Consider the following 22,412-nt stretch of genomic DNA (forward strand, 5'->3'; position numbering starts at 1 on the left):
CTTCCAGTAATCCAATAACATTGCTGCAGTATAGCTATCCAGAGAGGTGACAACTGAAACTCACAGTGGTTGTGAATGTTGTGTAGTTACTTTGATAGAATTACCATTGCGTCATGCAACTCAAAGAGGAAGGTGTTACTTGTTAGAGTTGCATGAATGGAGGTGTAAAGTTTCCAGTTGCTCTAGACTTACTTCTACTAGATATAACATGACCTGGATGAATAAAAACCTCCATAGACATCTTGCATAATGGGAGAAAATAATTCTTAAAGGGGTTGTCCACCTTCAAAACTTTTTTCAGTTAAGTTGGTTTCAAATTGTTCACCAGAAATAAAGACTTTCCCCAATTACTTTCTATTTTCTATTTGTGACTGTGAATCAACTGATTGTATCAACTATATGTAGCAAATTATAACTGTTCTGAATGCTCCTGGGTCACTGAGCTACCAGACTGAAACACTAGGGAGGAACATTAAACTTTAAACAGTAAAAATGGGAAAACAGTAAAAAATAAAACATGGAAAGGAATTGAAAAAAGTCTTTGTTTATTGTGAATTGGCTGCTGCTTGTGTTTGTGAAAACAGCAAATAATATTATCTCTGTCTAATCTTATTCAAATTAGTGGAGATAGGGCATACAGTAGATCCACTTTTCTTAGCCTGCAAAAAATAGTGAGGCTGAGAATAGCGGAGCCCTTGCCTGTATTATGTTGTCCTAATGAACCATAGTTAAATAGTTACATAGTTAAATTGGGTTGAAAAAAGACAAAGTCCATCAAGTTCAACCCCTCCAAATGAAAACCCAGCATCCATACACACACCCCTCCCTACTTTTAATTAAAATTCTATATACCCGGGGGCGTGGCTATGGTGCGCTACTGAGCAGTCGAACTCTCCTGGAGCTCCCTTCCCGGTAACCCCCTACAAGCTACATTAAGCACTTACCCGGACTCAAAAACGCTCACAAGTGAGGGGCAAGAACTTCGGAATATGCCCAGAGGAGGTAAACCAAGGAGACAGGTCGCAAAACGTAAGGATTCCCCTCCACAATCCCCCGCTCCTCACGCGGCCGACAAATCCAAAATGGCCGCCAGCACCAAGGCCTCATCTCGGGCCTCTCCACAATCGGAAAAAGAACCCGATACAGGGGACTCCGATACCGAACCCACACCTGCTTACTCAGGCGACGCGGTGCTTATCGGACGATTCAAACAACTATTGCAGGCGGAATTAACAGCTGTGGCGACCCGCATTACTGACCACGTGACACAGGAACTGCGCGACCTAGGTAATCGCACGGAGGCCATAGAAGATAAAGTTGACGAAGTACTCAACAAAGTTAACACACACGATCAGCAAATCACCACGCTTCAAAAACAAATAACAGAACTGCAGGACCGCATGGAAGACGCGGAAAACAGATCATGTCGCAACAATATTAGAATACGTGGCCTACCTGACACCATACAAGACCTACAATCTGAAATACCACAGCTACTACAAGAGCTGGTTCCAGAGCTCCCCCAAAATCGATTGATCCTTGACAGAGTCCATCGGGCCCTAGGCCCCAGAGTACAAGGCGCTCCTCCAAAGGACATTTTGGCACGGATCCACTACTTCACCTCCAAGGAAGCCATCATGACTGCTTCCAGATCAGTGCCTAACTTGGAATACAAAGGCCATAAATATTCCATCTACGCAGATCTGGCTTCTACTACAATCCAACGCCGAAAATTGATGAAACCTGTGACAACCGTATTGCTCTCTCATCACATTCGATATCGCTGGGGATATCCCTTTAAACTATCTTTTTCCTACCACAACCACCAGCATACAATCCTCAATCCACAAGAAGGGCTGGATTTATTGTCCCGTCTCAGACTGAACAAAACACCACCTACTTCTCCAAAATCTCTATCCCCATCGAAAAGCAACGATGACTGTCCCATTTCTCCTTTGTGGCACAAAAGCCCCATACACACCGGCTGACGGCCTCTTCTCTCCCGGGTAACTAATACCACTGTTTATTCTGGGGATTATCCGGATGGAAATCCCCCCCCACTTGAAGGTCTTTACCGCCCTAGACGGTCGAATACAAGACCCTTCCCATGATTGATGATTCATCAATACTTTGTTTCATGAAAGTTAAATTGCATATAGACTTCTGTTTTATGTTTATTGTTTACTGTTTTTTCAATGCCTTAAAAAACTGTCATGCATGTGTAGAGGTACTGAGATATACTATTCCTGGCTCACAGCCTATTAAAGGGTTCAGAAATATTAACAATAGCTCAATAACTAATATGAACAATGGAACTATTATGTGTTACCCATAATGTAAAGGGCCTAAATTCCCCTTCCAAGAGATCTATGGCCTTCAGACATTATAATCAGATAGGAGCTGACATAGTGTTTCTACAGGAGACTCACTTCTCTAGAACCTCCACTCCTAAATATTTCCATCATGCTTATCGTAATGTCTACCTAGCAACTTCTCATAAAAAACAAAAAGGGGTGGCCATATGTATCCATAAAAGGGTTAACTTTCTTCTCCAGGACACTAAAGCGGACCCCGAAGGGCGCTTCCTGATACTTAATGGTCTATTACAAGACACTCTTGTCACTTTGGCAGTAGTATATGGCCCGAACGATAATCAACCCTCCTTCTATAAAACCTTTTTTGCCACCCTTGAAGAACGCAGCAGAGGTCCCACCGTAATAGGAGGAGACTTTAACGAAGTGCTCAACCCCCACATAGATAGGCACACTAACGCACCACGAGCCCAAAATAAAAGATCGCATGGCCCCCATTATTTTGCTAAATTATTGGAAAAATACGGATATATAGATAGCTGGAGAGAATGCAACCCTCAGCGTACAGATTTTTCTTTTTTCTCCCCTCCACATAATTCTTTTTCCAGAATAGATATGATTTTGATTCAACAACACTTAACCCCACTGATAATACATTCCCGAATTCGTTCTTGCTCTTGGTCTGACCACTCATTGGTACTGATGCACCTCTCCAACCTAATTAATAAGCCACATTCTTACAACTGGAGAATGGATGACAATATGCTCTCCGATCCCCAAATAACTAAGTCTGTGGAACTAGAACTAAAACAATATTTTGCAATCAATGACACCCCAGATGTCACCAGTCCCACCTTATGGTCAGCCCATAAAGCATATATCAGAGGCATCCTTATACAAACCAAAGCAAGATTAATGAAAGCAAAATCAGAAACCTTAAACGGTCTCACCACACAACTACAGATTAAAGAAGATCAGCTCAAGCTACACCCTAGGGACCTCCCACTTAGGAGACAAATAGAACAATTACGTACCCAAATCAACTTGATACTAACTGAAAGAGAGACTAAGAAAATGCAGTGGGTAAGACAAAAATACTTTCAGAAAGCGAACAAGGCTGACACTATGCTAGCCCGTCGCCTCTCCAATAAATATCTACATTCCCCGTTCACCCAAATCAGGAACCAGAAAGGACAACTCACAGCAAACCCCCTTAAGATAGTCCAAGAGTTTGCGTCCTACTACAAATCCTTATATAACTCTCAAGGTACAATCGAAGAGAAAAAAATAGATGACTTTCTCGAGAGGCATAAAATACCGCACCTGACAGAACCACAAATTGAAAAACTGGCTGAACCCATAGACCTCTCCGAAATAAAGTTGGCCATCAAAAACATAAAAACCAAAAAAACTCCTGGCCCTGACGGTCTGTCTGGAAAGTACTACAAAGCCTACGCCTCTACTCTTATACCCTGGCTCCAAAAACTTTTTAATGATATACTCCAAGGCAAACATAAATTTCACCCAGAATCCCTCACCTCCCGTATAGCAGTAATACCCAAACCTGAAAAAGACCACACTAACTGTAAAAACTTTCGCCCGATCTCTATATTGAATCTAGATATAAAACTGCTAGCAAAGATTATGGCCTCCAGACTGAACCTCATGCTAGGCTCCCTGATACATAGAGATCAATCAGGTTTTATCCCGGGCCGGCAAGTCTCCGACAACATCCGCAGAATCATAAACCTCCTGCATCAAACGAAAACTAAAAATATCCCCTCAATGTTACTGTCACTTGACCTGGAAAAGGCTTTTGACACAGTATCCTGGACATACCTGCAAAAAACCCTGACAAGCTGCGGATTCCCACCCCTTTTCCTTAATGTGGTTAAAGCACTCTACGCTTTCCCAACAGCATCTGTACACCATATGGGATTTAGCTCCACTAAATTCTCAATTGAACGAGGCACTCGTCAGGGGTGCCCTTTATCCCCTCTATTGTTTGCTCTGGCCATTGAGCCCCTCGCTATTGCAATCCGATCCCACCCCAAAATAACTGGCATCAGGGTGGGTAATGTAGACTATAAGAGTGTATTATACGCAGACGATATTATGCTTACAGTTTCGAACCCTATGTCATCCCTTCCATTTCTATACGATGAGCTCCATAATTTTGGTGTTATCTCAGGTCTAAAAATTAATGCAACAAAAACTGAAGCCCTCAATATCAACATCCCCCAACATATTACCAAGCTGCTGGAAATTAACTTTCACCTGCAATGGCGAGAGAACAACATCAAATATCTAGGGGTTAATATCCATCGGGACTACAAAGCTTTATCCCCAGCCAACTACAATAAAACGTCTCAGAAAATTCTAAAAATGATCAACTCCTGGAGCAACCTGAAATTATCCTGGCTCGGACGAATTTCGGCCGTCAAAATGTCTGCACTACCTCATCTGCTTTACCTCTTCCGAACACTCCCAATCTCCCCCCCTACAGGGATGCTAATTTCCCTTCAGAAAGCAATCAACAAATTTATCTGGGATCAGAAAAAACCCCGTATAAACTTTGTAACAGCAACCAGACAGAAATAAAGGTGGCTTAGGGATTCCCAACCTAAAAAACTATTTTCTAGCAGCCCAACTAAGTCAACTGATTGAATGGCATCGCACAACGGATCCCCCACTGTGGGTCCGGATAGAGCACGACACACTTGAAGCCGGTTCAATCAACAACCTCTTATGGACCAAAGCACAACGTAAGAGAAACGGTGCCAATCCCATTATTTTGCATTCACTACAAACTTGGGGAAAAGGGATCTCAGCACACAGTCTCTGCTCCCCCCATAAACCAGTGGCAAAATTTGACTCAAATACTGACTTTCTTCCAGGTATGCAGAAGGGCACCTACCAATGGTGGTCTGACAACAACCTATTCTCTATATACTCTTTGACCAAACTGGGAAAACTCAAAACATGGCAACAGCTGCAAGAAAAATATGATATCCCACAAAGAGAAATCCTGCATTATCATCAGATCAGGCACTACATTGGCAATCTCTGGAAAGAGGAAAAATTTCCAAACCCAACCATCTTCTAAAGAATGTGTCTACAAGATTATCCCCAAAAAAGGTCTATCTCAATCCTATACGACCAGTTGAATCATCCAACCCCACTGAAACAACTCAGATTTATAGCTACATGGGAAAGAGATCTCCGGATCTGCATGGAGGAAGACCAGTGGCTAGATATTATCAAAGCCACCACACATTGCTCCATCAACATAGCGATACAAGAAACCTCCCAAAAGATACTGCATCAGTGGTACCTAGTACCGGCCCGATTGGCAAAATGGTACCCGACCAGCTCCCCACTATGCTTTAGAAACTGCGGCCAACATGGCAGTTTTCTACATATATGGTGGGAATGCCCTAAAGCCATCAGATTCTGGATTCGCATCTACACCTTAATAACAAATGTTACAGGACTGTCCCTCAGGAAAAACCCGGCAGAAGCACTAATTCACAAGAGAGTCCCAGGAGGTAACAAACATTTAAGGAAGCTAATCACTCATATCTTCTCGGCCTCGAAGCAAGTCATAGCATCCTCTTGGAAATCCCCGAACCTGGACTTCCATATGGTCAAGACCAAAATAGATAACATGCTGGTCTTAGAAAGAATGACTAGTTCACGGACAGCAACACAATCACACTTCCACAAAGTCTGGACACCATGGATGACTTATCGAAATATATTGCCCCACTAATAACACTCTTTTCCCAGGACAGAAGGGATGACGTAGTAGTAGTGGTAGTAGTAGACATACTAGCAAGTGATGATAACAAAACTAGCCTTATATCCTTGTTATGTTTACCCCATGCCCACTCTGATGCCAGATTTGTATGACCTCCCTACCCTTAGATTTGCGCTACTCCCAAAATGACGGTACATGTATAGGCTTTTCTTTATATTTGTTTATTGTTAATTGTTACATGGTTCAAAAATGTGAAAGTTCCAGAGATCATACACTTCTGCAAGCTGGAAATCGTCCAGTGGTTGCAGTCCTTGAACCGTGACTATGTATATTTTCTTTTGTCCTGATTTCCTTGTATTGTTTCTGCAAGTAAAAATAAAAATATATATACAAAAAAAAAAATTCTATATACCCATACCTATACTAACTATAGAGTTTAGTATCACAATAGCCTTTGATATTATGTCTGTCCAAAAAATCATCCAAGCCATTCTTAAAGGCATTAACTGAATCAGCCATCACAACATCACCCGGCAGTGCATTCCACAACCTCACTGTCCTGACTGTGAAGAACCCTCTACGTTGCTTCAAATGAAAGTTCTTTTCTTCTAGTCTAAAGGGGTGGCCTCTGGTACGGTGATCCTCTTTATGTGTAAAAAGGTCCCCTGCCATTTGTCTATAATGTCCTCTAATGTACTTGTAAAGTGTAATCATGTCCCCTCGCAAGCACCTTTTTTCCAGAGAAAACAACCCCAACCTTGACAGTCTACCCTCATAATTTGAGTCTTCCGTCCCTCTAACCAATTTAGTTGCACGTCTCTGCACTCTCTCCAGCTCATTTATATCCCTCTTAAGGACTGGAGTCCAAAACTGAACTGCATACTCCAGATGAGGCCTTACCAGGGACCTATAAAGAGGCATAATTATGTTTTCATCCCTTGAGTTAATGCCCTTTTTTATGCAAGACAGAACTTTATTTGCTTTAGTAGCCACAGAATGACACTGCCCAGAATTAGACAACGTGTTATCTACAAAGACCCCTAGATCCTTTTCATTTAAGGAAACTCCCAACACATTGCCATTTAGTGTATAACTTGCATTTATATTATTTTTGCCAAAGTGCATAACCTTGCATTTATCAACATTGATCCTCATTTTCCACTTTGCTGCCCAGTTTTCCAGTTTAGACAAATCACTTTGCAAAGTGGCAGCATCCTGCATGGAACCTATAGTTCTGCACAATTTAGTATCATCTGCAAAAATAGAAACAGTACTTTCAATGCCCACCTCCAGGTCATTAATAAACAAGTTGAAAAGCAAGGGACCTAGTACAGAGCCCTGCGGTACTCCACTAACAACACTGGTCCAATTAGAAAATGTTCCATTTACCACCACTCTTTGTAGTCTATCTTTTAGCCAGTTCTCTATACAGGTACAAATACTATGTTCCAGGCCAACATTCCTTAATTTAACCAGTAACCTTTTGTGTGACACTGTATCAAATGCTTTAGCAAAGTCTAAGTAAATCACATCCACTGCCATCCCAGAATCGAGGTCTCTACTTACATTCTCGTAAAAAGAAATTAAGTTAGTCTGGCAAGATCTATTACGCATAAAACCATGCTGGCACAAACTCATAGTATTATGATTTCTATGAAGTCCAGTATCTTATCCTTTATTAACACTTCGAAAAGCTTTCCTACCACTGACGTCAGACTAACTGGCCTATAGTTTTGAGGCTGAGAACGGGATCCTTTTTTGAATAGAGGCACCACATTAGCAATTCGCCAGTCTCTCGGCACTATGCCAGATCTCAATGAATCCTGAAAAATTAAGTAAAGAGGTTTGGCAATCACAGAGCTAAGCTCGCTAATTACCCTGGGATGAATACCATCTGGCCCTGGACCTTTGTTAATCTTAACATGTTCAAGTCTCTTTTGAATTTCTTCATGTGTGAACCATGCCTTCATTATTTTTTCAAAACAGCTCCCTATCTTATAATATTGTTAAGCCATGTTTGAGTGTCTGTGAAACTTCACATTGATTGTGCTTGTGTGGCTGTTGAGCAGCAAGGATTAAAGGTTCTTGAAAATCATGAAAAACAATAGCAATAAGTATTGCTAAAAAATCTTTCAAATCTTTCCTAACCACACCTTTCTTCTGACAACTTCCTTGACTATTTACATGTCAGAATGATCACAAACAGACCAGCAGGTGGCACTGCTGTAACAAAATTAATTTATATTAACAGTACATGCATCCCTTAATATCTTGGAATTAAAACAGAAATAAATAATGAATGTAAATTACAAACGTGCTTAGAATAGAATCATCAATTTCATATTCACATGTAAAGGTTTACTTATCCTTTAATGAAACTCAGGGACTCTGCTCAGCAGGACCAACGAAATATCAAGTAAATGTATTAATTAACAACAGTTTACAGCCCCCCTTTAGAAAGTCATACCAAGGTAAAAAATTAAACTTTAAACTTAAATATTAGAAAAAGGGTCACTAATATAATGTGATTGGAAAAAGTCTTCTGCTGAACTATCTGAAAAAAGTGTTGGAAAGTGAACAACCCCTTTAAAAAATGGAGACATTTTTGTTATTGCCTTTTGACTTTGTCAGTTATCTGGTCAACCAGTGTAGACTTAATAGTTGATTTTTATTTTTGAGCTTTCACCTCGCCTAGCATAGCTTACTGCACAATAATACATTGACCAAGAACAGTTATGCATTGTTTAGTGGAATATCTTCCCACACAAAATCTTGATAAAAATGTAAAGACATTCTCTTGCTTTAAATTATTAGGGCACTATGCATGTCACAGTGTTACAAAAACAATGTATATTATAAAAAAAATCTGACAACTGAATTGCAAGAATGAAAAAATTTAATTTTTAAACTACAATATTGAGAAAAATTGTGTGAAATGTGGTTATTACGAATCGCATTTTTAATGTAGCCTTTGAGCAGAATTTCTTCTCTAGCCTAACCTGAGAATTAAGTGGTAGGATTGTGGCCTCATTTAAGATAATCGTACACAAGGTAATGTCCATTGCTTTAAAGGGGTTGTTCAGCTTTGAGTTAACTTTTAGTATATGTGGAGAGTGATATTCTATGGCATTTTGCAATTGGTTTTCATTTTTTATTATTGATGGTTTTTGGGTTTTTAGCTTTTTATTCAGCAGCTGTCCTGGTTGCTAGGGTCCAAGTTACCCTAACAGCCATGCATTGATTTGAATAAGAGACTGAATATGAATAGGAGAGGGCCCAAGATAAGTAATAGAACGTACCAATAACAACAAATGTGTAGCTGTACAGAGCATTTGTTTTTAGAGTGGGTCAGTAACCCCCATTTGAAAGTTGGGAACAGTCAGAAGAAGAAGGCAAATAATTCAAAAACTTGAAAAATAATGAAGACCAATTGAAAGGTTGCTTAGAAATTGCCATTCTATAACATATTAAAGTTAAAGGGATACTGTCATGGGAAATTTTTTTTTTCCCCAAAATGAATTAGTTAATAGTGCTGCTCCAGCAGAAATCTGCACTGAAATCCATTTCTCAAAAGAGCTAACAGATTTTTTTATATTCAATTTTGAAATCTGATATGGGGCTAGACATTTTGTCAATTTCCCAGCTGCCCCTGGTCATGTGACTTGTGCCTGCACTTTAGGAGAGAAATGCTCTCTGGCAGGCTGCTGTTTTCCCTTCTCAATGTAACTGAATGTGTCTCAGTGGGACATGGGTTTTTACTATTGAGTGCTGTTCTTAGATCTACCAGGCAGCTGTTATTTTGTGTTAGGGAGCTGTTATCTGGTTACCTTCCCATTGTTCCTTTGTTTGGCTGCTGGGGGGGAAAAGTAGGGATGCACCGAATCCACTATTTTAGATTCGCCGAACCCCCGAATCCTTTGCGAGAGATTCATCCGAGAACCGAATCCGAACCCTAATTTGCATATGCAAATTAGGATTCAGATTCGGTTCGGCCAGGCAGAAGGATTCGGCCGAATCCGAATCCTGCTCAAAAAGCCCGAATCCTGGCCGAATCCCAAACCGAATCCTGGATTCGGTGCATCCCTAGGGAAAAGGGAGGGGGGTGATATCACTCCAACTTGCAGTACAGCAGTAAAGAGTGATTGAAGTTTATCAGAGCACAAGTCGCATGACTTGGGGCAGCTGGGAAATTTACAATATGTCTAGCCCCATGTCAGATTTCAAAATTGAATATAAAAAAATCTGTTTCTCTTTTGAGAAATGGATTTCAGTGCAGAATTCTGCTGGAGCAGCACTATTAACTGATTCATTTTGAAAAAAAAATTTCCCCATGACAGTATCCCTTTCAGTTACCATTAAACCTGCAGAGTCCTTATGTCTGCTCCAATTGTTTATGGCTATTTCCCTGGGCTTCCACCACACCCACTAACAAGTTTGAGACTTACTCCCGTCACAGCGGCTTCCCGCTGTGAACGTTACAGTAGCAGTCCTAACAACTGTTCTACCAGGCAGGATAAAAATACATCTTTATATAAATTGATACTCAAGTTTCACAAACACACAGTTGCCCTCAATGCAGAGTTATGCAGTACAGGGAAGCACAGAGTTTATGCCCAAGGATGATAATTTGGTGAGAAACAGAAATATAGTTTTAGATAATAGATGGAAAGATGTTGGCTGCGAACAAATGTATGAGTATGAAAATGAGTTGATAGAAGTAAAATAGACCCCCATTGCTTCAGTGGTAATGCAATAACTCAAATATACACAATTATTATCTAAACGAATTTACTGGAAAACTACAATATTTTCTGAAAAAACTCAGACCAAATCTGCACAGATTTTTTCGGCTTATTTATTAATACACTTTCCCGAAAAGGTTGTTTGCGGGGAAAACCAGGGGCAGCTGGGAAATTGACAAAATGTCTAGCCCCATGTCAGATTTCAAAATTGAATATAAAAAAATCTGTTTGCTCTTTAGAGAAATGGATTTCAGTGCAGAATTCTGCTGGAGCAGCACTATTAACTGATGCGTTTTGCAAAAAAAACATGTTTTCCGATGACAGGATCCCTTGAAGATAAACACAGGAACAGGTCAAAATAAAATACAAAGTCTTTACCAGGCAGGCAAGGAAAGCTGAAACAAAATCACAGGACCAAGTACTCTGGAACTAGGAATCACAGGAACAAGTAACAAAGGTTATCCAGGAACACAATCCAGATGAATACAATCAAAATGACTCAGCCCTGAGCAAAGCAAACAACATTACCAAGACCAACAGAGCTTTATTTAGTAAGCAGCTATTTATGTGGCATTGTATCAAACACTTTAACAAAATCCAAATATATCCCATCTACTGTAACCCCACTGTCCCAAGTTCTTACATACTCCTACATCATAAAAAGCAACTAAATTTGTTTGAAGCAATCTGTCCTTCATAAAGCCAAGCTGATTAAAATGCTATTCTCTAGAACATAATCTTCAATGAGATCCTGTACCAAACCTTCAAATAACTTGTCCACAGAGGTATTTTATATCGCTAACCATTTTTTTGAGCACATGGACTGTACATGACTTATACCATTTATAAGTAGTTTGGCCCACTAAGTGAAGGATACTGTGCAAGTTTGATGTTCTTACATTACTGTGTGGTCAAACTTTTTATTTAATGTTATAATTGTGAATATTGACTGGGTAACCTTGTTTTGTGGACATTGCCTGCACCCCATCACATTTTTCTGTTATTTAATTTCTGTACCCACCCCCCACACATTTTCTTGCAATAAAAATTTATGATGTGAAAAAAAAAAAAAAAACTTGCCCACCACCACTTATAGGCCTATATTTGCCAGGCTGAGGCCATAATCTGTTTTTAAATATTGGAATTACATCAGATTTCCTCTAACTCATAGAAACTATACTAGATGAAAGTGAGTGTGAAAATCAGATCACTTCAGAAAACTGGCCTTGTTAAAACAGAACTAAGAAAAGTACTCAAGGGTTTATTGTATCAGGCCCTGTGTCAGTTGAGTAATTTGACCCCTTTGCAAGTGCTTCATGCTTCAAAGAGCTTATGTTCTTTGAATGAGTGGAGTAGCAAAAACAAAATGAACAAGTTCATTTTGTAAATGAAATATAGTAGCGGGTGATTGGTAAGCCAGCAGCTGTATGGGTTCCTTTTCCAATAGGTAGTTCATTTATGAACAAAGAACGTGCAGCCTTGATGTCAAGTGGCAATCTGTCCATTAAATGTCTTTCATCTGGTAAGAAATGTCAGCGTGAACAAAACCTAAAAATTATTGGCCTGCTTACCAGTAAACAGCACAGAAAAAAAAAAACATTCCTTGCATTTCCACATAGTTGTGCTGACTGCCTATTTGAGGCACAAGTGTGCCTGTTGACAGCTCCAAGGGTTTCCACAGAGGCTTACAACAATAAAAAAAAACAAACGCGCCGTAAACCCATGCACGGACGTCATTTTGACAGTGAGCTCAGGAAATAAAATCTAAACAATGCAAAATTTCAGTGCAACTGTAGCCAATTTGTAACAAAGAGTTACAAAGTAAATGCACAATAGTAAATGCACATTTTGACACATCTGCCACAATTGTGTTGGGAGTATTTTCTTTTCATATCTGCAGTTTTGCTTGCAGTTATTCTTTGCATATTTTCAGTCAAAATTTTGCCCTAATTGTGGCTGCAATAGATTGGTGGAAGGAATTTGTAAATTCTGCTATATACTGTACCTTTTACATTGTAAAAAAAATACCCAGCAGAGGGCAGTAAAGAACAGTATTCAGAGGCTCCATTTATGCTTCCCAACACAACGAGATGATGAAATTGAATGGCTTATTTAGTCTCCAAGACATACAACCTTAAATTCTAAATCTAGTATTGAAAAAACAAACGGTACAATTCTGCATAGAAACTGGCTCCAGTCTAGTAAACTCACATAGATGATGTGACTAGCAAATTTGCAAGATTGGTAATGTAGTTTCTACCCAAAATTGCTAGATTTGCACAAGTTTTTTCCCCCATATATTCGGGAATTCGCTATGTTCAATAAAGTGTATCATTTTAGCATACATTCCTGCATAATACCTGTATAAAATTAAATATAAACTTTTATAATTATACACTCAAGTTCAAAAAGGCCTTAAACTCAAAGAAAGGCAAGTAAAGCAATATGGCTGGAGTCGTGTGTACACAACGAACTATGCCATTTTATATTGCTTACTGTTTAAGAGAAGTTTTAAATAGGTTATCTTGTTATTTTTATGAAAATTGGAAATTAAATTAATGTTGTTTTGTGGACATAATATTCTTTGTGTATGTGCATCAGCTGGAGCTGTCACAATGTTGACAGCACAGGGGCAGTGATCTGAGGACAGTGTATTTCAGCACAAAAAAATGAAACTAGTAATTCTAGAAGTATACATGTTCAAGGACAAATGTAAGATTTAATTGACAGCGCCCTTTTAACCATGCTGTGTTCTTAGAGTTGTAGTCCAACCATCTGTGGCTGCGTTACATGATACAGTGTGACTGTGACCAGTAAAGCAGCTCGGACATTCTGTAGGAGCCAGAATAGTACTGTCAGGCTATGCATGATATCATTAGGTGTTATGTAGGCAAACATATGATCCCTTCAGGTTCTCTTTAGCTTTATTTACCTACCTAATGGTAAACAAGCTTAGATTTTACTGGCAAGGATGTATATGTTTTTTTTGTTTCTATAACTTGTATGTACGTTTGTTTAATTTTATTTTACTGTCTTGTATTCTTTTGTTGGAAAACGTGGTATTTAACCAAATAAATAAACATTTTATATCGGGCAAATAAAACAGATAATTTGCTTACTCTCTACTATGGTTGCCGTTAATGAACAGCAAACAGCCCAAAAAAAGCCGCCAGTATGTGAAATTCCACTCCGGCTGCTGTACAGCCCCACACACTCAGTACTACTCACACAATGTGGTGACCCCCTGGCATATCAGATATAAGGCAGCACCTGAACCACTAAAAAATATAGTGGGAAAAACCACAATAGTGAAGAATCGCCTGTTATACCACAGTATTTTTCACTCGATAACCACAATATACAAATAATTCCCACTGAGCAACCATACACATTTAGTAGAAAAAAGGTCAGTGTTGAGGATTGCAAGCATGCTTCCAGTGCCCCATAGTGTGCTCTTTAGTGTGACCTGTATATTTGAATGCTTCTACTGGAACTGCATGCAAGCGATTTGCTTAAAAATGTGGCAATCTGGGTTTTTATACAATAAATATCTGCAAGTGACCCCCATGTTATTTATTGACTGTTAATGTGAGATCAGTAGATGGAGCTGTTACATGTTAAAGGAACAGTGACATCAAAAAATTAATTTTTTTTTTCAAGTAATAAAAATACCATGCAGTGTTGTCCTGCACTGGTAAAACTGCTGTGTTTGCTTCACTACTATTGTTTATATAAATAACCTGCTGTGTAGCAATGGGGGCAGCTATTTAAAGGAGAAAAGGCTCAGGTTACACCGCAGATAGCAGATACGCTCTGGTAAAACTAAAAAAATTAATAACCAACTGAATTAGAATTGGCGATTCTAGAACATTTAACGTAAAGGTGAACCACCCCTTTAAAGCTCCCTAAATTGATTGTGTGTAATAGCCCTTTATACCTACTAAATCCAGATATGTAGCCTATTTGAAAAAATTTGTAGCAATTTAACCTTTCATTCCAATTATTCAGCTTATGTTTTATGAGTTGACTGTATTTATAATATTATACTGACTATATAAGTTCAATTTACAGTGCCTCTGATTTCTTCACAGGCTGCGTAAGTGACCCACAAGGCGACAACAGTTTAAAGGGCCTACTTAAGCAACTGCCTGACTCACACTACAATCTATTGAAGTATCTGTGTCATTTTCTGACCCAGGTGGTTGAGCACTGTGGGGAAAACCGAATGAATGTTCATAATCTAGCCACTGTGTTTGGACCTAGCTGCTTCCAGTAAGTTCCCAATAAAGCCATCTTAATTTTGCTGAAACAAAATCTTGTACATACAAGCTGAGGCTTAATAACCATAACTTTAACATTTGGGATCCTGTTAAATACACAGCATATTATGTTGCCCTATTCTTTCTCTCCATTCACAGTCATACTCACGGGTTGACTTCCCTGTCATTTCTTCATAATCAGTACTGTTTACAGCAGCAATTCATATTAAAGGAGAACTAAAGCTTAACTAAAGAAGTAGGCTACAAATGTTGTGTTTTGTGCTTCTGTACCAGCCCAAGGCAACCACAGCCCTTTAGCAAGGAAGATCTGTGTCTCCAAAGATGCCCCAGTAGCTCCCCGTCCTCTTTTCTGCTGATTCGCTGCACATGCTCTGTGCTGCTGACACTTACTGAGCATATGGACCAACTCACAATAAGCTTGTAGCATCAGCTTATATTACAGGCCAACCTCATTTCCTGCTTGTAAATTTGCAACAACCCTTAAGCTTAGCTTCTCAACAGCTGCTCAGAGCCCACTGAGCACGTGAGCGTTGCGGACACTTTCTAAGATGGTGACCCCCTGTGACAAGTTTGAAGTTCTTGATCATTGCTTCTCTTGAGAAGCTGAAACTTTAGGCTGGTTCAATAAGTTTAGTATATAAAATATGGCATTTGTGGCCATATTCATTTTTAGGATTTAGCTATCCTTTAAATACAGTTACAACCACCTAAAATTGTACAATACAATTTTGCCTTTTATTTTATTTTTTACTTAAGAATTTCTCCTTAGTCCCATTGACTTGATGGGTCTCCCTACCTCTGAGGTGATGTAAAAAATGGTGTACATTAAATTAGACAGCTTGATAAATATTACTGCGTTTAACTTTGTAAAGTATTTTGCCTATGTTTTCAGAAATGGTAATGGATGTTATTTTATCACTAGTATGGAGAAATACACAGCTTGATAAATACATTTTTTTATTTTACACCGCTAATTACCCTTTTTAGTTTGAGTAAACGTTACACAGCTTGATAAGTAGGCCTTTTAGTATAGTTTGCAAGCTCACAGAGTTTTAAGGGACAAAACAACATCTCTGACAGTTTTGAAGGTAAGTAGATTGTTGAACTAATGTCGATGGTTTATCTTTATTTTGTACTGTAAAGCTAGGGTTTATTTTTTTAAATACAGTTGTTGGCAGGACAGGTCTTTCTTTTAATTTTTTTAGTGCTATTGTTTACAATATGCTTTACGATCTGAAAGTATTGATTACGAGTTATTTCTTGTTTACATAGTTACATAGTTACATAGTTAAATTGGGTTGAAAAAAGACAAAGTCCATCAAGTTCAACCCCTCCAAATGAAAACCCATCATCCACACACACACCCCTCCCTACTTTTAATTAAAATTCTATATACCCATACCTATACTAACTATAGAGTTTAGTATCACAATAGCCTTGGATATTATGTCTGTCCAAAAAATCATCCAAGCCATTCTTAAAGGCATTAACTGAATCAGCCATCACAACATCACCCGGCAGTGCATTCCACAACCTCACTGTCTTGACTGTGAAGAACCCTCTACGTTGCTTCAAATGAAAGTTCTTTTCTTCTAGTCTAAAGGCGTGGCCTCTGGTACGGTGATCCACTTTATGGGTAAAAAGGTCCCCTGCCATTTGTCTATAATGTCCTCTAATGTACTTGTAAAGTGTAATCATGTCCCCTCGCAAGCGCCTTTTTTCCAGAGAAAACAACCCCAACCTTGACAGTCTACCCTCATAATTTAAGTCTTCCGTCCCTCTAACCAATTTAGTTGCACGTCTCTGCACTCTCTCCAGCTCATTTATATCCCTCTTAAGGACTGGAGTCCAAAACTGAACTGCATACTCCAGATGAGGCCTCACCAAGGACCTATAAAGAGGCATAATTATGTTTTCATCCCTTGAGTTAATGCCCTTTTTTATGCAAGACAGAACTTTATTTGCTTTAGTAGTCACAGAATGACACTGCCCAGAATTAGACAACGTGTTATCTACAAAGACCCCTAGATCCTTTTCATTTAAGGAAACTCCCAACACACTGCCATTTAGTGTATAACTTGCATTTATATTATTTTTGCCAAAGTGCATAACCTTGCATTTATCAACGTTGAACCTCATTTTCCAGTTTGCTGCCCAGTTTTCCAGTTTAGACAGATCACTTTGCAAAGTGGCAGCATCCTGCATGGAACCTATAGTTCTGCACAATTTAGTATCATCTGCAAAAATAGAAACAGTACTTTCAATGCCCACCTCCAGGTCATTAATAAACAAGTTGAAAAGCAAGGGACCTAGTACAGAGCCCTGCGGTACTCCACTAACAACACTGGTCCAATTAGAAAATGTTCCATTTACCACCACTCTTTGTAGTCTATCTTTTAGCCAGTTCTCTATCCAGGTACAAATACTATGTTCCAGGCCAACATTCCTTAATTTAACCAGTAACCTTTTGTGTGGCACTGTATCAAATGCTTTAGCAAAGTCTAAGTAAATCACATCCACTGCCATCCAGAATCGAGGTCTCTACTTACATTCTCGTAAAAAGAAATTAAGTTAGTCTGGCAAGATCTATTACGCATAAAACCATGCTGGCACAAACTCATAGTATTATGATTTGCTATGAAGTCCAGTATCTTATCCTTTATTAACCCTTCGAAAAGCTTTCCTAATACTGACGTCAGACTAACTGGCCTATAGTTTTGAGGCTGAGAACGGGATCCTTTTTTGAATAGAGGCACCACATTAGCAATTCGCCAGTCTCTCGGCACAATGCCAGATCTCAATGAATCCTGAAAAATTAAGTAAAGAGGTTTGGCAATCACAGAGCTAAGCTCGCTAATTACCCTGGGATGAATACCATCTGGCCCTGGACCTTTGTTAATCTTAACATGTTCAAGTCTCTTTTGAATTTCTTCATGTGTGAACCATGCATCATTAGTTGTATTACTAGAATTGGGAGTGTTAAGAAGGAAACCTTCACTTACTGGTTCTTCATTTGTGTAGACAGATGAAAAATACGAGTTCAGAATCTGCGCTTTTATTTTGTTTTCATCAACCAGCTGACCCCCCTCTGATAGTAAGGGTCCCACCCCTTCCTGCTTCATTTTTTACTATTGACATATTTAAAAAATAATTTTGGATTTTTTTTACTGCTTGCTGCAATATCCTTTTCTATAGCAATTTTAGCTTGCCTTATAGCTTCTTTGCATGATTTATTGGCCTCCTTGTACCTTATAAATGTTTCGGCTGTACCAGCTAACTTGAAAGCCTTAAAAGCACGTCTTTTCTTACCCACCTCAACACCAACGCTTCTATTGAACCAAAAAGGTTTTGCTTTGCAACGACGTTCCTTGCTTACAAGTGGAATATACTGACAAGTATATTTATTAAGCAGCATTTTAAAGACTTCCCATTTTTGTTCTGTGTTTAACCCTGTGAAAAGCATTTCCCACTTAATATGTTGCAGAGATGCCCTTATACTGTCAAAGTTTGCACGTCTGAAATTTAGTGTTTTAGTTACTCCCTTATAGAATTGCTTCTGCAACAGAATCTCAAAGGAGACCATGTTATGATCACTATTCCCTAAATGCTCACCCACACAAATGTTAGAGACGAGTTCAGTATTGTTAGTTATTACAAGGTCCAAAGAGAGTTATTCCTAGTAGGTTCTTGAACGAGCTGGAATAAAAAGTTGTCATTCAGCATATTTACAAACCTACTAGCTTTTTCTGTCTTAGCAACCCCATTACCCCAGTCAATGTCTGGATAATTGAAGTCACCCATAGCAACAACTTGACCCAGCTGTGAAGCCGCTTGTATCTGCAAGAGTAGCTCGGCTTCATACTCGACACTTATACGAGGTGGTTTATAGCATACACCAATGATAATTCTTTTTGATACCTTTTGCCCAGTCGAAATCTCTACCCAGAGTGATTCTACACCCTCACCAGTGCCAGCTATTTTTATTTCTTTAGCGCATGGCTTTAATTCAGGCTTTACATACAAACACACTCCTCCACCCTTTTTAATCCCTCTATCCCTCCTAAAAAGGGTGTAACCATTTAAATTCACAATCCAGTCACATGTTTCATCCCACCAGGTCTCAGTGATACCAATTATATCAATTTTTAGAGCATGCAATTAATTCTAGGTCTCCCATTTTACCTGACAAACTCCGTGCATTTGCCAGCATACAGCGGAGGTTATTACTTTTACTTTTGAAATGTGCATTACTTGGTAAAGAATTATACGTTAAGTTAGTATTATTCTGTTTTCCTTGTAACAGAGGGACCTCCTTAGCTGGTAAACTGTATGCCCCCCCTCACTCCTCCCCCATGACCCCTTACTAACCCCACTGCCCCGTCTACACTAGCTTCCCCATAATCCTTTCTCTCACCCACCCCCCCCTTGCCTAGTTTAAACACTCCTCCAACCTCTTAGCCATTCTTTCCCCTAGCACCGCGGACCCCCTTCCATTGAGGTGCAAACCGTCACGGCTGTATAAGTTGTACCCCAACGAAAAGTCAGCCCAGTGCTCTATGAACCCAAACCCTTCCTTCCTGCACCAAGACTTTAGCCACGCATTAAGCTCCCTAAGCTCCCGCTGTTTTCCTAAACTTGCACGTGGCACAGGCAAAATTTCAGAAAAGATTACATTGGAAGACCTTTCCTTGATCTTAGAGCCTAGATCCCTGAAATCATTCTTTAAGGTCTTCCATCTACCATTTATTTTGTCATTAGTACCGATATGCACTAAGACAGCTGGGTCGTGCCCAGCCCCACCCAATAATTTGTCTATCCGATCAACCACATGCCGAACCCTGGCACCAGGTAGACAGCAAACTGTTCGGTTGTAGCGATCCAGACGACAAATTACCCTATCCACTTTCCTAATAATTGAGTCCCCTACAACCACAATCTGCTTAGGCCTGACTCTACTCTCCCCCCCACCACTACTAGAGAAACTGGTCTCCCGGCTGTTAGAGAGATCAGCCCCATCTAGAATTGCCAATCCAGAGTTCATACTCCCATCATCTTCACACAATCTGGCAAATTTGTTGCGATGTATAATCTCCGGATCAGCCTCCATTTTCCTTTTGCCCACCTTAGATTTTCTAACTGTCACCCAGCTAGCTGCCTCAACATCCTGCTGTTGTTCTGTTCCCCCCAAACTATCTGACCCCGCTAGGTCCTGCTCAGTGAGCAAAAGACTCCTTTCAAGATTGTCAATCGACCGCAGTGTTGCAATTTGTTGCTCTAGTGCTCTAACTTGAGCCTCCAAAGTGGCAATTTTCTCACAACCACCACAGAGGTAAGCATTTTGGATCTCTTGTTCCAAATCTGCATACATATGGCAGACTGTGCACTGAGTCAGACCTTCAATCTTGCTAGCACTCATTATCCCAGTTACAGATCAAAACAGGAAAAAATATAAATAAATATATAAATAAAAATGAGGGTTTAGAACAAAACTTTTGACCTAGTTTGAACCTCCTTTAGTTTTCAACTCCGGTGTTTGTAACTCCACTTACAGAACCCCCACTTAACGAGCAAACACTTAAGAGAAGCTAACACTAGAGCAAGCTCCACTGAAGTGCCAGGGGTTCTATTTATACAGTCTGTTCAGGTGCAACTAATCAAACCCCACCCCCTCAAACGGAGGGAAAACTGCAAAGTAAAGCAGGTTGTGACAAACTTGCTGTAAGCACACTAGCACACCAAACTTTGCTGTTTAGCACCCAAGACAGAAAAAAAAAAAACCTTTTAAAAAAAATTAAACCACAGTAGTTAAATATAAACCTTAATATAAAAAAGCAGTTAAGAAATACTTATCCTTTTCAGATGATTTGTTTGCTTTAAGTTGCTTTAAACCTGTCAGCAGCCTGATTCAAACAGACTCACTGAAGTGCCAGGGGTTCTATTTATACAGTCTGTTCAGGTGCAACTAATCAAACCCCACCCCCTCAAACGGAGGGAAAACTGCAAAGTAAAGCAGGTTGTGACAAACTTGCTGTAAGCACACTAGCACACCAAACTTTGCTGTTTAGCACCCAAGACAGAAAAAAAAAAACCTTTTAAAAAAAAATTAAACCACAGTAGTTAAATATAAACCTTAATATAAAAAAGCAGTTAAGAAATACTTATCCTTTTCAGATGATTTGTTTGCTTTAAGTTGCTTTAAACCTGTCAGCAGCCTGATTCAAACAGTAAATAATTTTTCTTTTATGAAGATATGTCATGAACTAGAGCAATCCAGGTTATTGTGGTTTTACAGGCTTTTCACTTGCTGGTTTATCACATGTGTGCCCTTTGTATCAAGAACTTGTTCCAGGAGATTTATCTGTGGTGTAGGCTTTTGTAAAATCCAATATTTAGGTGGATCTGTCAGAGGTGACTAGCAGAAAAGACCTTTGTACTACATAGTCTGACTGATAGTCACACAATGTTGTGAAGGCATTGTTTATAACAAGTTAGTTTTTATTAGCATGACTTCACATACCTGATTATCTAAAAATTGTTTTTTAGCGCATATACCCTTTGACTCACATTCAGTTGTTCTTGGTTAAACTGATTAAACGTTTGTTACTTAAGGCAACCGATACACAAGGCTGATTCTCAGCTTGTAGATAATAAAGAGAATCAGCCCCAATGTGCAAAGCAACACTGTTCTGTGCCTGCTCCCGGAACCACTGCGTTGCCTCTGGTGTAGACACATGGAGAAGTTTTCGGCAACAGAATGCATACTTTTTACCACTGAAATCCCAATGGAGTAGTTCTGGGTGCAGGCACAGAAGATCACATATGTTTAGCCTTAGGTTTTTACAACCTGTGGTGCTCTAAAATTTGTACTCCACCTACAACTGGAGATCATCCCTGATTTATAACCTGTTAAATACCAGTGGATAACACACATTATAATACAGTTCACAAAGTTCTTAACCTTTAAATAGTAAACCTTATAAAAAGGCCTATGTGATTTTTTTAATCAGTAGTTGTTGATATCACTTGTGTATTACAAATGTGTACCCTCTTGTGTTAAATATATAAGGATATAAATATAAAATCTAAGGTGACTTTTATGATATTTTGACATGACATACTGTATATTTTACAAGAGGGATACATTATGGCCATTATAAACTATGAGTGCTAAAAAGCCTATCATTTATAAGAAATTATAACATTTAACCTTTCAGCCTTCCAACCATTGGATCCAAAAATGTGTCTTGATTGTATATTGCTTGTGTGTCAAACTCTTCAGCTGGGACATATGTTCAGGACATTGCATGTTACTAACCCA

General features: G+C 39.3%; 1 protein-coding gene across 9 annotated transcripts in view; it reads left to right on the top strand.

The window, feature by feature from the left end:
• Positions 1-22,412, top strand: part of fam13a.L (family with sequence similarity 13 member A L homeolog) — a 129,381-nt gene that overhangs the window by 16,238 nt on the left and 90,731 nt on the right. For 8 of the 9 annotated variants that reach the window (XM_018244044.2, XM_018243894.2, XM_018244290.2 and 5 more), the window contains 1 exon segment: positions 14,906-15,086. The exons of the other annotated variant lie outside the window; for it this stretch is intronic. In XM_018244044.2, the coding sequence (XP_018099533.1) occupies positions 14,906-15,086 (181 nt within the window). 9 annotated transcript variants of the gene reach the window in all.

Source organism: Xenopus laevis, chromosome 1L (assembly GCF_017654675.1).
Source record: "Xenopus laevis strain J_2021 chromosome 1L, Xenopus_laevis_v10.1, whole genome shotgun sequence".
NCBI lineage: Eukaryota > Metazoa > Chordata > Amphibia > Anura > Pipidae > Xenopus > Xenopus laevis.